The sequence below is a fragment of the Psammomys obesus genome, unplaced genomic scaffold (genome assembly GCF_907164565.1).
Source record: "Psammomys obesus unplaced genomic scaffold, mPsaObe1.curated_primary_1811, whole genome shotgun sequence".
Taxonomy (NCBI): Eukaryota; Metazoa; Chordata; class Mammalia; order Rodentia; family Muridae; genus Psammomys; species Psammomys obesus.
In genome coordinates this window covers 6,222,522-6,238,297 of record NW_026586816.1, presented here as the reverse complement: position 1 = coordinate 6,238,297, position 15,776 = coordinate 6,222,522, and the positions used below count along the sequence as shown (strand labels likewise).

The window sequence follows — 15,776 nt, the reverse complement described above, 5'->3', positions numbered from 1 at the left end:
GAGATCCTAACGGAGCTGACCAGCCACCAGTCAGTGCATGCCTGTTTTATAGTATATTTCATTTTTAAAGGAAACCTGATGATACTTTAAATTTTAAAGTGAAAAAAAAATTGTTAGAGTTAAAAATGTTCTCAGAAAACTTTTTATGATAGAAACAACCCAGGGTCAGGAAGGCCACTAAAGAAAGGGGGAGGATAGAAGAGAATTTGTGGGTTGATAGACAGAAAATTGGTTAGGCCAACCAGAGCTCAACCATTAAAGACTAAGTTGCCCCCAGCGGACAGAACTGAAGAAATTCCCAGCAAATGCTTTTGACCGTGTGACCACGTGTCTGACTTGTCTCTATTTTCCCCACAGCCACGGAACTAGATGTGCAGGAGAAGTTTCTGCTGCAGCCAGCAACAATATCTGTGGAGTCGGCGTAGCATACAACTCCAAGGTGGCAGGTGAGCCAACCATGCCAGAGACAGGCACCATGCCAGGCAGCCTGAAAAATAACAGAAGCTGAGAGCTGAATGCATATCAGGGCTCTCCTTTGCCTTTTTTCCTCTTTCTCTCTGTCCCATAGATGTTTCCTCTAAAATCATCTCAGTTCCCTTCGCACACACCCCCAAAGCCCCTGTGTTTCCTAAAAGCCAAACCAGAAGCAAAGAAGTGGGTACAGGCTGTTTAATTAGGAGGTAACCCCGAGAAGCCAGTGAGAAAAATTTGAGGGAAAGAAAGGCAAAGCAAGGGAGCCAACACACAGAGGATGGGGAGCTGGACCAGTCTCTGGACAAGAGCTCAGTCCTATTTGCTGCCTTGTATAGGGATCATTCGTGAGTGTCCCAAGACTTCCGCGGCCTCCCTGGCCAGTAAACAGCAGGCTGAGTGTGCCTGTCTAGCCCAGTCCTCCTCTGGCCACTAGAGCATCCTCTCCACCTTCCAGAAGACAGAGGGGGATTCTACCTGAGGAAATACCAGTTGGCCAAGAATTGCAAGCAAAACCAGTTTTGGCATCCCCAACCATACAAATCTGAAAGGAAAAATATTTTACTCATTCACAGACAATCCTGAAAGCTGCTGCTTGTGGAGTGCATGTCTATCTGTCTGTCTGTCTGTTTCTGTGTGTGTGTGTGTGTGTGTGTACATGTGTGTACCTATGCCTGTTTCTCTCCCTCCCCCTCTCTCCCTTCCCCTCTCCCTTCTCGTCTCTCTCTCCCCCTCCCTCTTCCTCTCCCCCTCCCTTCCCCTCTCCCCTCTCATCTCTCTCTTCCCCTCCCCCTCCCTTTCCCTCTCCCTCTCCCCCTCCCTTTCCCTCTCCCTCTCCCCCTCCCTCTCCCGCTCTCTCCCTCCCTCCCTCTCTCTTTCTCTGTGTTTCACTAAAAATGAAGCAAACTCTTCCAAAGAATTTTCCTTAAGCCACTTTGCATGCTGTGGAGCGCTGAAGCACCACCTGGCGATCAGCTGAGATAATTGCTGGTCTGTTGCAGTCTGGAGGTGTTTGCTGACAGCTCGGGGAGGTGCTGGTAGGAACATTTGGTGCTTGACCTTTGATTCAAGCTGTCTTGAAGAAAGAAAAGGGCTTTTCATGTTTTAGTGGCACAGACCTATAATCCCAGAACATAGGTGGCTGAATCAGAAGCATCTTGACTGAGAAACCAACTTGTGCTATTTGTGAAAATGTGAACTAGAAAATGAATTCTCTACAGGCAAAAAGAGAGAAACCGTTAAGCACCTCTTCACGTGCTTTCTGCCTGTCCAGCTCTTCAGTTCATAGACTTTGCTCATGTTTCCTGTTGGTGTTCGGGCACTCTTGGTATGTCAGAGGTAATTGCCCGTGAGTTTGTTTCCGTCAGTATAAACTTTGACACAAGGCCACCAGTCCCTCTAGAACCTACTTTGGTAGATGCTAAGTTGACTAGCAGTTCAACTTAGTAAGCCAGTGTCCCGACCCTATCTGTGCAGCAACGCCCATGACAGTCATGTGCATACTCTGTGCTGTGTGTTAAGTTCCCATATACACACGAGTCAGTCTCTAGGTAAATGCGGCTTAAGTAAAACCTTCTAAAACACGAATTAGGAAATGCAGCTGGGGTTGGCTGCTATCACTGAGGACATATCTTCCCCGCTTATGCCACGTGGGCTCAATCAGTCTCTCCTGAAAACACCCTCACAGACACGTCCAAAGTGATGCTTTGACAGTTTCCTAGGTATTCCTTCATCAGTCACGTTGACACGCAGACGTCCATGCCATGCACAGGCATTTGATTGCTGTTTCTCCCTGAGCAACCAGTCTCCACAACGGCAGTGTCTGTCTACTTGACCAGCACTGTAGCATCCATATCAAACTCTGGCGCACAGTCTAAGTGCAAATCTTACTTGCCAAGCAAGAGGGAAGAATGAGAAAGAGGAAAGGGGAGGGAGTCGGTGGATAAATCCATAAAGATATTAATGACCCCTGGACAAAAGAATGGATGGATGGATGGATGGATGGATAGAGTTGAGAGATCAGGGACCTACGGGCCTAAAGCCAGCGGAATATCAACCCAGGGGATAAAAGTGTCTTCCTACCAGAACCGTAAACCTTTATTACTTTGCCCCTTCACGTCAGTTCCCAGCAATCAGGAGCCTTCTCCAGACGCTCCAGGCTCCTCATTGCTCCTCAAACAGACTGTGGACTGTCCGGGGACCAGACATCAGTAGGGGCTGCCCAGAGTGCAGCAGAGAAGCCAGCCTAGGGAGCCCTTTGCACAGCGCCTCTGTCACTCAGGTGCTGAAATAGAGTATGTGACTTTTCCCGGGCTCTCATTTTCAAAATCTCTAAATACCGGGACCCAGAAAGACTCTAAAACTACAAATATCCACAGATACTTGCAAAATGACAATCCTAAAACTAATAATCTCAATCAACATGTTGCCTCTTGGTCAGGCACAATTCAGGACTGCTCATTTAACATTCTCTGTGAGTCTATCACACTCCTGTATCTCTATATGACATACGCTGTATGCCATGACTTTCTTTTGCATGTGAATTTTAAATACAGGAACATGACCTTAGGAAACTGTGAGATTATTTTGTACCTGGTGTCCCTGCTTGGGAAAAGCCCACTCTGCTGACTAGCTGAGTCAGGGTGGAACTGAGAACCTCAATGACTGGAAACCAGCTTCTTCCTCTTCATTTGTTTCACTCAGGGACATGTGTGACCCTTGGAAAGCCATTTGAAGGTGATCTTAAAAGCTGCGCACTCTCTGGTTTCTGGTATGTTTCTAGGGACACGGTTGTTGCTGCCTCTTCTCCTCAAGGAGAGAAGAGTTCCACCAGGCTGGCTCCTTCCTTGACTGTAATTGCCTGACATGGAGACGGGTGTCCCAGGCCTGTTGGTATAGTCTGGAAGTCTTAATCATTTCAAAAGTCTCTGAAATTCTGATTATTCATAATCCTTTAAGCATTTCTCTAATTTTATGAATTTTAGAGGGAAAGGGCAATTTTATTTATTTTGAAAAAGTCCTTTCTTGGGGGTAATTATGTAAGAAGATCACTCAATCCTTTTTTTTTTTTTTAATTTTCACTTTTAGGCCATATTTCACCTTTCAGCAAAAGGGTTGGGCTTGAGGGATGGTTCAGCAGATGCACATGCTGCCAGGCGAGCCCAGTGACCTGAGTTCAGTCTCCAGAACCCAGAGGGGAGGGAGGGAGCCAACTCCTGAAAGTCGTCCTCTGACCCCCACATGCATGCCACGGCCTGAGCACACACACATGCATGCACCATACATGCACACACACATGCATACACGATACACACACACGCACACATCACACACACACACACGCACACACATGTACCAAAAAGGGGAGCTTGAGAAAAAAAAATGAAATTTAAAATCTATCAGTAGTAAGTAAGTACATGAACAAAAATAACAAAACTTCTCAATAGCATTTCTTGCTGGTGTGTCAACCTAGCACTCAAGGCGGTGCCCAGCCTTTGGGGAGATGCTGCCTGCTGCCATCAGTCCATTCACGTAGTCCATGGCTGTTGTGCAGTAGGGACCCACAGTGCCCAGCAGGTGAGACACCGCGCTCATACCAGCCCTAAGACAGGAGGAGCAAGACAATGTGACGAAATGACTTTTACTCTGAGCAGAGTAAAGCAAGATGGCAGACAGGAAGTCAGTGACTTGTGCATATGCTCGACAACTAGTCCCACATCATCTAGGGCTTCCCAGAATGGCCCAAAGTGTAGTGGGCCCAGGTGGATTTGCCCGTCACTACTTTCTTCTTCAAACCCGAGCAGATGAATTTGCACAGGGGCTGAGATCGCCGTTAGCTGATGTTTTCCCCATGAAAGGATAAATACTTGAGGAGCTGGACACGCTTATCAAAACTTCTCGTGGTAGTCATGACAGTGTTTAGTTTTGGCATTAATTTAAAACAAAAGGCAATTTTAAATGAACTTTTTCGAAGACTCTGAAAACCATGCTTTTGATCACATAACACGGAATTTCTCCATCAGTGATTCTCCATCAGATGAATCACTTTCATATGATCGTCATTGTTAGTGGCCAATAATTTATATAACACTTTAGTGAGTTTATATATTTCATATCTGGGTCTTTTAAGCAAATCAGTTAAAATCATTGTAAGCATCATGAATGATGACTGCTCAGACCCTAAAACCTGAGTGAGCGTGAACTTACTCCGCACCCTCCACGGCTAATATTCATGCGCACAGCAGGTACCAGTTGTCAGTGCTGAAGTGGTCATGTGATATATTGCAGCATGCAGGTGTCAGATGAGAGCACACTTCTGGTGACAGGAGCAGAGCAAAAAGGGTTCTGCTGAAGTCCACTGGGCCCTTGCAGGCCGTTCATGGTGCAAGCTAAGCAGAGAGGCAGCCATAGCCTCTAAATGTGTGGCAGGGGCAGAGACAGAGTCTCTTCCTCCACTAATGAGACATACAGACCTGGGTGGGGAGTTGGAAATGCCAGCTGTGTGGTCTGTAGCTTCCCCGCCTATCAAGTCATGTCATGTAGAGCATCTCACATGTGTGAAAACACACAGCTTCCTTGCATTTCTCCCTTCCCATCCCCCACCACCCTTCCATAGCCCACAGGGCATCCGGGAGCACAGGAGAGAGAGAGGCCCTCCCTAACAGCCTTCAGGTCATCCTGAGCCTGTGTCTTGGTCACTACTACTGTATCTCATTCAATTAACGCATGTCTCGGTCCTCCGGAGGTTAACCTGATTAAAGGAAATGCCAGGAGCCTGGCTCCAAGAATACGGATGAGTGCAGCTCTCTGTCTGTGGCCACCCCTGTCTCCCTCAGCACTAAGCAGCAAGACAAATGCACATCAGCTCCTGTGTTCTTGTTCTGCACACAGGGAGCTCATGACAGGGTGAGGAAGAAAGTGCACTAAGGAGCCAGACTTACAAAGAGGAGGAGGGCTCAAGATGCAGCCACCTACCCCACACTGGCTGACACACCCAGGGCTGCCATCAGCCAGCTGGTGGGACAGTCAAGGCCTGCTTTGTCCGGTCTTAAGTTCCCCTCGACTTCTTTTTGAAGCTGACTGCTCAAGCCTGAATAACTAGTACCAGACCAAAAGAAAAAGCATATGAACTTTCTCCTTAAAACAAGGCAATATTGGCTTCTGTTTATTTACCACCCACAAAGAAGACACAATCTCACTTAAGATTTTTCTGTTCAGTTTATTCCATAACCCAATGGTCTCTATAATAAATTGATTCAAGCTTGCTAGGGATTGAACCCAGGATCAGGTGTGTGTGTGTGTGTGTGTGTGTGTGTGTGTGTGTGTGTGTGTGTGTGATGTTTGGAACAAGATCTCAACAAGATCTCAGTAAGTAGACCATTCTGGTCTTGAACCTACAGTCTCCCTACTTTAACCTTCTGAGGTGCTTCTCTTGGAGATGAGCTACTCAGAGCTACTAAGAAAATTTGAAAGAATAATGAGCTTTCTTCTTAAAGCAAGAAAATTGAGGCATGCACCACTGTGCCCTGCTACATTTCCTAAGTAAATAAATTAGATAAAGGCCCACAGCAAAACATCGTTTTAAGCTTTCTCAAAATGCAACTTCTAAAAAGTTCAGACCAGGTCTTAATATAAATGAGCTTCATCCAAAAGAAAAGATATCAATTCATAATTGAATGTTAGTCAGCATAAATAGGTGGCCTGACTTCAGGGTTAAGGCAGAGGCTGAGGGATTAATGGCTATTTATGGCCTTTATTACTTGTTCTCCCAAACCTGTTATTTCTGTTGGAGAGGAAAATCAACTAAAAGAAGTCATACCGTCAGACACAGACATTCATTCTTAAAACTTCGTCAATCTGGAGGTAAATACCCAGTATCATGTTGAACCAAGGGACAGAATTAAACACAGTAACTGTACCCTAGGCACCCAGACGCCTCACTGCCTGATATGACATAAAGCACAGATACCCCTCCATTTGGCTAACTGGGTTCTGGGAGAAACTTTGATCCCAGCAGGGGGAGTGACCATCACATCCCTGAGGAGGGAAGAGAGAACATCCAGCCACTTAGTAAGAATAGGCCTTGAGAAAGACAGCAACGTTTTATCAGTTCCTCAAGAACTTGACTGTCCTTTATTTAAATTAATTTGCATACCTGTATTAGAGAATGATGTTTGAGAAATAATGTTGCTGAATAATGACATCCTTTGACACCACAAGCCTTTCCTATGGCTTTTTCTGGGGACTAAGAACGGATGATGGGATCCAGAGGTGGGCTGGACATGGCCTACACACTTCACTTTATAATCCTTGTCTTGGCTCAATTTCTGTTGCCACAGCAAAATACTTGAGGCTGAGTTATGTGTAAAGAGGCTTATTTGGTTCATAGCTTTGAAGGGAAACAGGTCAGTGTCTAGTGAGGACATGGCAGAATTACATGCAAGAGTGATTATCTGGTGATAGGGAATTTCAGTTTTGAAATTTCCATTTTGAACAATTCACTCTCATGGGAAAGACATGGGTGAGGTCTGAAAAGGAGAGGGGAGGGCAGTCTGAACAGCATTTTTGACCCTCAGCCTCTGAGGGCACTGAAGGTCCACTACTCCTCTGAGAATGCAAGCTTTCCTCTCCCCCATGTCTTCTGAGAGCGGGGTGCCAACACCTTGTTTCTCCGCTCACACCTGTGCGCAGGCATCCGCATGCTGGACCAGCCCTTCATGACAGACATCATTGAGGCCTCCTCCATCAGCCACATGCCTCAGCTCATTGACATCTACAGTGCAAGCTGGGGGCCCACAGACAATGGGAAGACGGTCGACGGGCCCCGAGAGCTCACGCTGCAGGCCATGGCAGATGGCGTGAACAAGGTAAAGGTGCTCCTGTCACTGCAAGGCCCCAGACCACCCCGATGTAGGATATGGGGGTGAAGTGGTGGGGACAGCACAGTGGATGAAGTGGCAGGGTAAGGTAGAAGTGGGTCATGGCCCTCTATGCTAGTGTAGGGCCTGTGGAAGGTAAGCACAGAGTTGGGTTTAGTGGAGCAAGAGGCACGTGGGAGAGAATTCCTGGAGGTTATATTACAGGGCAGGAGTCACTGAGGCAGGACCTGAGCCAGGCTCAGGGATCACACACCCCTAGGTCAAGACCCCATTCCAGTCCCAAGTATCCAAGAACCTATCAGCAAGTGATTTCACATAGCCGAGCCTGCTTTGTTGTCTTTAAAATAGTCAGATGTGGAATTCTAGGGACTGGGAACATTAAGAGATGTAAATTTGGTAAATATGGTCATGGTACTAGAAATACCAAGTCCTCAGGAAACGCCCACAATCCCACACACTACAGACCCTTAGACAAGTAGCCCAAGACTTCATGGCGTGAACACAGCCTCTGTCGATGTGTGGATCCTGTGGATCAGGAACTCAAAGAGGGCGCACTGGGGGTGACCTGACTTTTCTCCAGACTCCTGCAACCTAAAGTGATTTGAGGAGCAACTCCCAAACTGTCTTCTCAGGCTGTTTTCAATTGCTCAGCTTAAAGCATGACCCCAGCAAGCCCCGGGGAGGGAGGCAGTGAGAGATCCACGTCTCTGCCCGGCCTGCCTGCTGTAGCCAAGGCTTCCTTTTAACGAGATTCTATCAGGAGCTGTGGGGCACTGCTGTTGATGACTCAGGGACCCATGACTTGTAACCTTGAGATACTAAGACCCTAAAACAGCACTATAAACACACACACACTAAACAGAAAAGGCACTGGCAGCTACTTACACTCTGGGAACAGCAGGGTCATAGGATGTTCGGTGAGCAAGCTGTCTGACCTGCTTACCCCTGTGTGGCAGGAGCAGACATCCAGGTAGCTCAGCTGAAAGGACATCTTTTGGGGAGGCGGGAATGACCAGGGCAGTCGGATGATCCAGGCAGGTCCTCAGATAGCTGTAGGGAAGCAGGGCCTCCTGTTTCCCAGACGGCTGTGGGATGTGTGGAGACACACCTGGGCTCTGCAGTCCAAGTCCCAGGCCACCCTCAGCCCATCTGTTTCCCCTGGCTTCGATCTCATTCTCTTCAGTCCTTTCTTCTTTCTCCGGCTGCGTGTTCAAGTAGTGCAAGCATCCCCTTCCCATCCTTGCTCATCACAGCCTGGCAGCCTCTGTTTCACTGGTCCCCGCTGCTTCCAGGGAAATCTTTGCCCCAACTTAGGAGACACGACTTCCCCAAGCCTAGACTTTAGAAATAAAGTCTCAGAATCTGAAGATACAGAGACAGTGGCATTTCTAACACCTTCTTTTCTCTTTCTTGAGATAACAGCTCATGATGGTGGGTATTCAGTACTTCCCTCCCCTTCTTATGGAGAAGGCCTTCATGTACTGTTGAATTCTGTCAAAGATCTGGGCAGAAATATAAGACCATGTGTCCCTCTTACAGGGCTGAGTAGTGCACCCGGTTCCCCCTCTTGAAGTCTTAACCCTGCGTGGCTCAGAATAGCACCTAATTTGAAATTTAAGTCAGCGAAGATATAATTAGTTAAGATGAAGACATGGTCACGTGGGCCAATGTCCCCTAAGAGAGTATGATAAAGATGGAATTCCTCAATTATTAATGAAAATGGAAACATTTGCCCACAGGTATACTCAAAGGGAGAATGTTGCATAAAAATGAAGACAGAGATCCCAGAATCCATACGCAAGAAAACAAATGTCAAGATCCCAGGGAATCAGCAGACACTGGGGAGGAGGGTGTAGAGGGGCCTCCTCCAAGGTGTGGAGAGGAAACAGTTCCACTGGCACTTCAGTCTTGAATTTCTAGATGCCATGGCAGCTGGGTAAGGCAGACCTGTTGTTCAGGGCGCCCAGTTTGCGGCTCTTCACTATGGTACTCCTGGAAAATTAGTGCATCCTTCTGATCTTAGAACAGGCAATCGGAGAGGGGATTTGACCAGACTCTATAACAGTGTGCAAAGACTTGGTCACTTTCCAGGTGACCTTGATGTCCCTTGCTCTCTCTTTTATAGCCAAGATGGCTGGTCACTGGTCCAATGCAGTTTTTTTTTCTTCTCTTTTGCAAACTCAAAAGACCATCTTCCTTTATTCTTCATCATAGTTAAAGAGCATACATTCAGTACCCACAGGAAACCACAACCAGTCAAAATACAGAGTTGCTGAAGCCTCGTCCCAAGGGATACATCCACAAAGCACTCCCACATCTAAGGTTCAGGGAACATTGTGGAAGAGGGGTGGAGCTATTGTAGGAGCTGGAGGATCAGGGAGTTGGGTATGAGATGGTGTTTCCTGGTAACATCAGAAGCTACACCCATAGATTCTCACCAACATGAACAAGAATGATGCCAATAGGTTTGCCAGAATGGATGGGGATTATCGCAATTTAATCTTAATGACAGAAATGTTGCTGTGTGACCAGCATGTTGATGGAGTTGCTGCTGGTGACATCACACTGAGAGCTTGAAATCAGGCATGGATATTGGCAAACAGAGCTTTTATGTCCCCCTTCAGAGAGCTTCTTGTTTACCAACACAGCCCTGTTTTCCTTCGGTCATGGAGGCTGCATACGCCACATTCTCCCTGTCAGTGGAAGATAGCCTTGCCCTAGTAAGGCCCAAGTTCCCTCTGGAAGAGGAAAAACTGGAATAAAAGCACCCAAAACCCTGACTCATGTGTTTCGGCAAAATGACAAGTTTTTCAACCCAAGAGACCACTTATCCTGTGACGGTGGAGGACAGCTTTGCTGAGTGAGTCGTGACCTCGCTCTAGAGAAGAGTTATCTCCCTTTCGTTCAAGACAAGGTTCAAGAAACACGTGTCCTGGAAAATGGCTTCGCGTCGTCCACTAAACAGCAGTTCCTACACTTGGGTAGAGCCTGTTGGGTAGCTAACAAAATGATGCCCCTTACAAGGTTGTAGCAATCTGCTGTTGAAACTGAGCCAGTCTGATTGGAGAACACTGACATTTGATGGCACAAGGCAAACCTACCAATAAGCCCTGGTGGCAGGAGGCGGTGCCACCACCCTGCTACACACAGCCAGGCTGGAGCTCTCGACACACCAGCAGCTTGATTTCTTAGCACATGATTCACCTCATGGTTGACGAAAGCATCCGTCCAACCCAGAGCCAGGAGCCTGAGGGAGCAGGCATCCATTTCTCCAGTGGACATGGTATGCTCTGGCACCTGAAGCTGGAAGCCTCAGGCAAGTATATGACAAGTGTCTCTGTCCACATTTGCAATGCATATGCGTTTGAAACAGGACACCCTGGGTGGCTCCTGTCACTTACCATGCTTCTGAATGTCACATCTCAGAGCTGGATCTTCCTCTCTGCTCCATTTATAACCTCCCTGACTCCAACTGAAAGACCTTTCCAAGCATGATGGTTCTGCAAAACATGCCAAGATTGATGGAAAGTAAGAAAAAATAAATTTTCATGACTTACCTTCAGACAACAGCATGCAAATGTTTTGAAGAGGAACGCATACATTGTGGTGGGAAATATGTCTTCCCGTTCAGCTTCCCCACAGGCTTTGTTCAAGATGAGACTTTTTAGACAGTTTTGGATAATTTTGTAAGTGACCGTGTAGTATACAGACTCAAAGGGGTTCCTCCTCATTAGTTCAGTTATCTGATTTACTCTAAAGAAAAACCCACGTAGGAAATATGGTATCCATCCACTCACAGAACTCCGGCTGTTCCATATCACGCAGAGGCAATTCTTACACCTGTCTTTGAATATTAACACCCTAGATATGTGTTTTGTTTGACTAATATAATAACAATAAAAATGAGAAAAATGAAGAGTTAGAGACCCTTAATAATACCCACACTGTTTGTCACAGACTTTACCATTCCTGAGTGCTTAGCACCTGCTTCACCCAGCAACCTCAGTTTTCTGGATCTTTAGAAATGTCTGTTTGCCTCTTCTAAGTTTTTTCAGTAGATGCTTGAGAGGCATCTAAGAATAGGCGAGACGGAAGGAAAAGGACTAACTGATGAGGTGTCTCAGTGATCAAGTGCTCTCCTAGCATGCACAAGGCTTGGGGTTTGATCCCCAGTACAAAGGAAAAGAACAAGTTGTTTCCCCTTGGCTTATTGCGGTCTTGCCTCTTTAACTTGATAGTGTCCATATTGGGTTATAGCTAAAGCATTTTCACAGTGTTGCTAGAAAGTTGGTAACAGAGATCCTGAATGATGAGATGGCCAGTAATTAATCTCTACCTGTGCTGGCTAGTTTTGTGTCTCCTTGACATAAGCTAGAGACATCTGGGAAGAGGGAACCACAATCAAGAAACTGCCCCCACTATAGCGCCCTGTGGGAGGCCTGTGGTGCATTTTCTTGAGGAAAGGGCCTCAAGAGAGGGCCCAGCTCTTTGCAGGTGCTATACAAAAGCAGGCTGAGCAAGCTATGAGGAGCAAGCCAGTAACCAGCTCTCCTCCATGGGCTTCAGGTCCCTGCCTCGAGTTCCTGCCCTGACCTCTCTGGAAGATGGACTACAAATTGTAAACTGAAAAAACTCTTTCCTCCATTGGTTGCTTTTGGTCTCGGTGCTTTATCCCAGCAACAGAAACCTAACAGGGACTCAGCCTTAGTTTGGGATCTTTCAAAACCAAACCCTAAGACAAGGCTTGGGTTTGAGATCTGAGCTGAACGCAAGGCAAAGGGAATGCCAGGAGTGAGTAGGGAGGCGAGACAGGAACCACAGAGGGTCAGTTCAGGCCATGGGCTCAAGCTAGCCACCCTCACGAGCAATTAAAATCATAGGGTACCAGAAATGAACACAGAACAAACAGTAAAGTTATCCTATCGGTGACAAGGGAGCTAAGATAGAAACCATTGGATGAAATTGACCCCCAAGAGGTGGCAGTGCCCTAGCAATCAAAGCCAGAGAGCAGGCACCTGGAGAAGCCTGCAGACTCATGGGAAGAAGTGCTCAGACAAAAAGGTGCCCATGCTGGCATTTGAAAGTTTCGAGCACAAGAGTTCTGAGGTCCAAGGTCTCTGGGATGACCTGTCTGCCATGCATTCCAGTCACGGGAGCTCAGCGGAAGAGAAGTCTAAGCATCATCACTCTTCAGACAGCCCACAGCGAGGAAGGAAGAATGTAGTTTCTGCAAGGAGAATGGTGGCACAGCGGACAAGCAGAGGGCACAGCACCTCATCTTCCAGAGTCATTTCTTCTCTGACAATCACAAGAATTCAGGCAAACTGACAGTCACAGAGGCTCCTTCCACTGCGTAAACAGAACACAGCCACTCAGGACAGCCTGGATCCCTTTGCTGGCTCTAGTGACTATATCTCAGCCCCTTATTAATCATGTCTAAGCGCTGCTACTGGAGAGCATAGGTAATTAGCTTAGGAGTAGTTAAAGACAAGCTGCAGGAAGCCTCTTCGTGGTGCTGATGAGACTGAGTGGGGAGAGTGGGCATAGCTCAAGGGCCAGGTGTCTGCACTAGAATACATGAAGATGAGCCACTTGCAAGACAGTGGTTCAGACACCACCCCCCAGGAGGGAGGGGTAGAGAGCTGGCTGAGAAGAAAGTGATTAATTGGGGTGGCCAGGCAAAGACCTGGTGCTGCTTGATCAGAATGAGGGTCAGATGCAGGAGCAGCAGCACCAGGGCCTTGGCAGGATGGATGCCTCCTGCCACAGAGCACTCGGAGACACCAGTCCTGATTTATCTTCTAAATCTCAGTGAAGGCTCTCGTTTGGACAAGGGCTGCTTGGCGTAATGCCTGCAGCTCAGCCTCTGAAATGGTTCACATACCATTACAATCCTTCTCTTCATTTTGGGGACAAAAAGAAATGGAAGAAGGCAGAGGCTGTAGGATCAAGGAGTTCATAGCCATTTTCAACTTTTAAGGAGTTCAGGGTCAGCCTGGGCTACATGAGCTTCTGTCAGAAAGCTCATGTACGTGCTTAGCATGTACAAACCCCTGAATTCAATCCCCAGCACCATAAAAAAAAATATTTTTATACTGGCCATTATTTTTTTCAGTGTTCATTTTATGTGTATTGGTGTTTTGCCTGCATGTATATCTTTGTGAGGATGTCAGCTCCCACAAGGTGTGAGCTGCCTTGTGGGTGCTAGAATTGAACCCAGGTCCTCTTGAAGAGCAGCCAGTGCTCTTAACCGCTGAGCCATCTCTCCATGACGGCCATTATTATTTGTAGATGTGAACACTACAGTCATTATACAGAGCAAAAATATGGCTATGTGGATGAAGACTCTTCAAACATGCATTTCTTCTCATCAAAAATCCCTTCTCTTAGTAACTCCGCCTAACTAAACAGAACTAAAAAGACACACACATATATGTATGTTCTTTTTAAACATTAGCCAGGTTTTTAAATACTAGAAATAATCCTCCACGGATGTCTAAAAAAAGAAAGACTAAATCATGAAATGTCTATTTAATAAGACTAATAAAACATGATATAGAATAGTATTAACATTCACACGAGTAAATGTTAATTATATAATAGTAAAATTGTGTTTTTAAGCAGGCCAAATAAAATGAATCTATTTCATTATCCCAAGTTCTTTTCTAAAGCTATTCTTTGCCTCTCTGTATAAAACTGTCAGGAACCCTCAAAATCACACTAGGAATCATTTATTCTCAGGTTATAAAGAATTTCTATTTTCCTCTCCATAGTCTGCCTATTTCAATATTGCATGTGATTTTTACAGTAAAAAGTTAAATGACTTTTTAAAGTATGTTAATGTACTAAGATGTCAAGATGGAAACCAGATGTGGGGGTGCACACCTGTCATCCCAGCATTTGGAAGGCGGGGGCCAGAGGATTTCTGTGAGTTCAAGGCCAGGGTGGACCACAAAGACCTCCATGTCCATTCAGTGGCAGCCCCCGGCAGCCCCGTGCCCTCCCACAGCCACAGTCACACATCTGTGATGGACGGGAAGGTGCACTGGAGCTTGACTGGTCTAAAGAAAGCTCTGCCCGTGTCTGGGAGCCGTTGACTCTCTGCTGGGGCAGTGCATTTGACTGCGCTATGTGGCTGTCAGCAGCGAAAGGCAGGTGGCTTGCCATGGTATAACCAAGATCTGAGTCAGAGATGTACAAGTTTCTCAAGTCTTGGGCTTATTCGGAATATTTGCCCATTTGATGTCTCTCACATTTTGATGTCAGATTAAGGCACGAAGCCAGTCGGGACCCAACGGTAGTTTTGCCCTTTTCTCCTCTTGGGCAAAACTGCAAAATCATATTACAAAGGGTGCTGGTACCTGGAACTACACAAGTAAAATCCACCCTAACATTCCTACACCAAGCGATTTCCTTATACCAAGATTGCTTTGCTCCCTGGCAGCCTGCTCAGGAATTCGTGAGGGATGGTTCCCCGGGTGTTTTGCCCTGATCTGAACTTGAGTATGTGTCCCTCCATGCCAACTGCAGAACCCATCTGTTTCTCCTCTGCCATGGTTTCTGAGAGCCATTGTTTGTTGTGACAGAGTCTCTCAGTTATATAAATATAACAAGAATCTGAAGACAATTCCCAGTTTGTGGGTGATCAAACAATTATTTGTGAACTTAATGACTCACTTGGCCACAGACTGATTAGTTCCCAGTCCTGTAGGAAGAAATTCAGAATGCCTGCCATGGTCTCCTTGTTAAGAGGCAGACACACCTTGGAAGTGCTCCACCTTCTTGTTCTCTAATGACATCTCACCTTAAACCACTGAACCAGGACCACAGATCCCCGACCCCCAAAGCCACACAAAGGCAGGCTTTCTCTGTCTCTCTGCATTCCCCACCCTCACCCTAGCTTCCCTCTCCTTCTCTTCATCCCTCCTTCCCTCCCTCTCTCTCTTCCACCTCTCCCAAACGGTGCAGGAGGAGGAGCTTGTACACCTGCCCCTCACTGCCCACCCTGCATGGCTGCCCTCCTCCCCCCTGCCTAGAGGAGAACAGAGGAGAAAGAAAGAAGCAAATGGCTCGATCCTGGTTGAGGCAGAAAAGAAATCACTCAGAGAGGGCAAGGACAGATAAAACAGGAAGGTGAAAACACTAAGAGCATGGATTAAACAGGAGCATTCCTGAGTCATCTTTAACACAGCTTGTCTTCTGTAACTAACCGCTACATGGGAGTACCTACCGTGCTATCCTCGAGAGTTCAGATGCCATTGGCTGTTTCTTACTTACTCACTCTAGGCTTTATTCCGAAAGCTGCTCCCTTGCACAGACCAAATGGCATGTAGGTTTCCAGTAGGATTCTGTTAAGATCCAACTGGATTTTTTTTTTAAGCGATGTAAACAAGCGTAAGATTTTTGTTATTTTGTTAAACATGTTCT

At 46.6% G+C, this 15,776-nt stretch overlaps 1 protein-coding gene across 1 annotated transcript in view; it reads left to right on the top strand.

Annotated features, from left to right (window-relative positions):
• The window catches only part of Pcsk2 (proprotein convertase subtilisin/kexin type 2), a 260,339-nt gene that overhangs the window by 226,910 nt on the left and 17,653 nt on the right, over positions 1 to 15,776 (top strand). The window contains exons 7-8 of the mRNA XM_055602602.1: positions 358 to 446; positions 7,162 to 7,337. Coding sequence (XP_055458577.1) covers positions 358 to 446; positions 7,162 to 7,337 — 265 coding nt within the window. The remainder of the gene's footprint in view (positions 1 to 357; positions 447 to 7,161; positions 7,338 to 15,776) is intronic.